At 47.2% G+C, this 1538-nt stretch overlaps 1 protein-coding gene across 2 annotated transcripts in view; it reads left to right on the top strand.

Moving 5' to 3' along the window:
• Positions 1-1297, top strand: part of LOC133571935 (E3 ubiquitin-protein ligase MSL2-like) — a 16032-nt gene extending 14735 nt beyond the window's left edge. For both annotated transcript variants that reach the window (XM_061924477.1, XM_061924476.1), the window contains exon 3: positions 1-1297. This exon is cut by the window's left edge and continues 111 nt beyond it. In XM_061924477.1, the coding sequence (XP_061780461.1) occupies positions 1-201 (201 nt within the window). In that variant the 3' untranslated portion in view covers positions 202-1297.
• The last annotated feature ends 241 nt before the right edge of the window (positions 1298-1538 follow it).

The raw sequence follows: 1538 nt of genomic DNA, 5'->3' as shown, positions 1-1538 counted from the left end.
ACGCTGGGCATCAACCTCACCAGCATCACGGCGGCCGCCGCGCTCCGCAACCCTGGTGGCGGCGGCGGCGGCGGCGGCATCCGCGCCAACACTCTCCTCAACGTCGCCACGGCGACCGGCGCCCCCGTCACCACCGCCTTCCTGTCGCCCAGCCCGCCGCGCGACCCCTTGGAGGACACCCTGGAGCTGCTCATCGGGTGAAAGGTGCAAGACTTTTCTCTCTCTCTTTTTTTTTTTTTTCAATAACTCGGTGCTGATTGGATGTTGATTACGGCCCACACCTCCCTTTCCCGCCTCAAGGGGGCGTGGCAGGCGTCCATGGCAGCTATAGGCTTGTCCTGTCCTCTGCTCTTCTTCTTCGTCCTCGTCTTCTTCTTCTGGGTAGTGACGCTAGCATGGCTGTGCCAAAGCCTCCTGTATCGTGCCTGTGTGTGTGTGTGTGTGTGTGTGTGTGTGTGTGTGTGTGTGTGTGTGTCATCTGTCCTGTCACACTTTTCCTAGAGGTGGTCTTTCCCCCCCCACTTTTTTCCCCCCATCAAACACATAAGGCAGACACTTCCTGTTCTTAAAACAAGTCTTGGTTACCATAGCAACAGTTACACACACACACTGTTTACAGTATTTTCCTCTCAATGATTACGCTGCAATGTTTCAACCATGTGATTGTAGAAAGTGTGTGTGTGTGTGTGTGTGTGTGTGTGTGTGTGTGTGTGTGTGTGTGTGTGTGTGTGTGTGTGTGTGTGTGTGTGTGTGTGTGTGTGTGTGTGTGTGTGTGTGTGTGCGCGCGTGTGTGTGTGTGTGTGTGTGTGAGAAACTAAAGCCATACATGATATGATCAGATGTTGCAGCACGGCTGTGAGACCTTTTTTTTTTCCCCTTTATGTCAACCATGACATTCTGCACCATTTTCCTGTTCAAAGCACCTCTAGGCTGTGTGTGTGTGTGTGTGTGTGTGTGTGTGTGAGTGTGTGTCATCTTCACTGTAACGGCAACACGTGGCGTCCCAAAAGAAAATAGCGACAGAGTGAAGACTCTCGCTATAGAGCATCTTTGTTGTCCACTTCCAAGGCGTAGATTATGTCAAGTACTCCTCCCGTGCGTGTGTTGGTCTCCAAAGTGGTTTCCTTTTTGGGCATTACTTGAACCCTCTGCTTTAGTTTTGAGGTTTTTGTTTTTATTTTTATTTTTTTATTTGGAATAGCTGAAAGTTTGGTGTGAGGAGTGCTGAAAGCTTCACTGCCATAATATGAATTATGTAACACAAACGTGAAATAAATGATAGTTTTTTACTTTTTCAGTGGAGCGTCTCTGTGTACACCTTGTTGTTGTTGTTGTTGTTGTTACTTTCAGCTCCTGCACACGGTGGGCACTTTGTTCCAAAATGCCTAAATTCAGGAAATTAGACCAAAAACAGCTCAAATAGTGGTGATAATAGCAATAAATGTACAGTACAGGCCAAAAGTTTGGACACACCTTCTCATTCAATGCAATGTTTTCTTTATTTTGTGTCTATATATGTACATATATATATATATATA

The sequence above is a fragment of the Nerophis lumbriciformis genome, linkage group LG29 (assembly GCF_033978685.3).
Source record: "Nerophis lumbriciformis linkage group LG29, RoL_Nlum_v2.1, whole genome shotgun sequence".
Classification (NCBI taxonomy): domain Eukaryota; kingdom Metazoa; phylum Chordata; class Actinopteri; order Syngnathiformes; family Syngnathidae; genus Nerophis; species Nerophis lumbriciformis.
The sequence above is the reverse complement of the archived record's forward strand: the minus strand, read 5'-3'. Positions and strand labels throughout refer to the sequence as shown.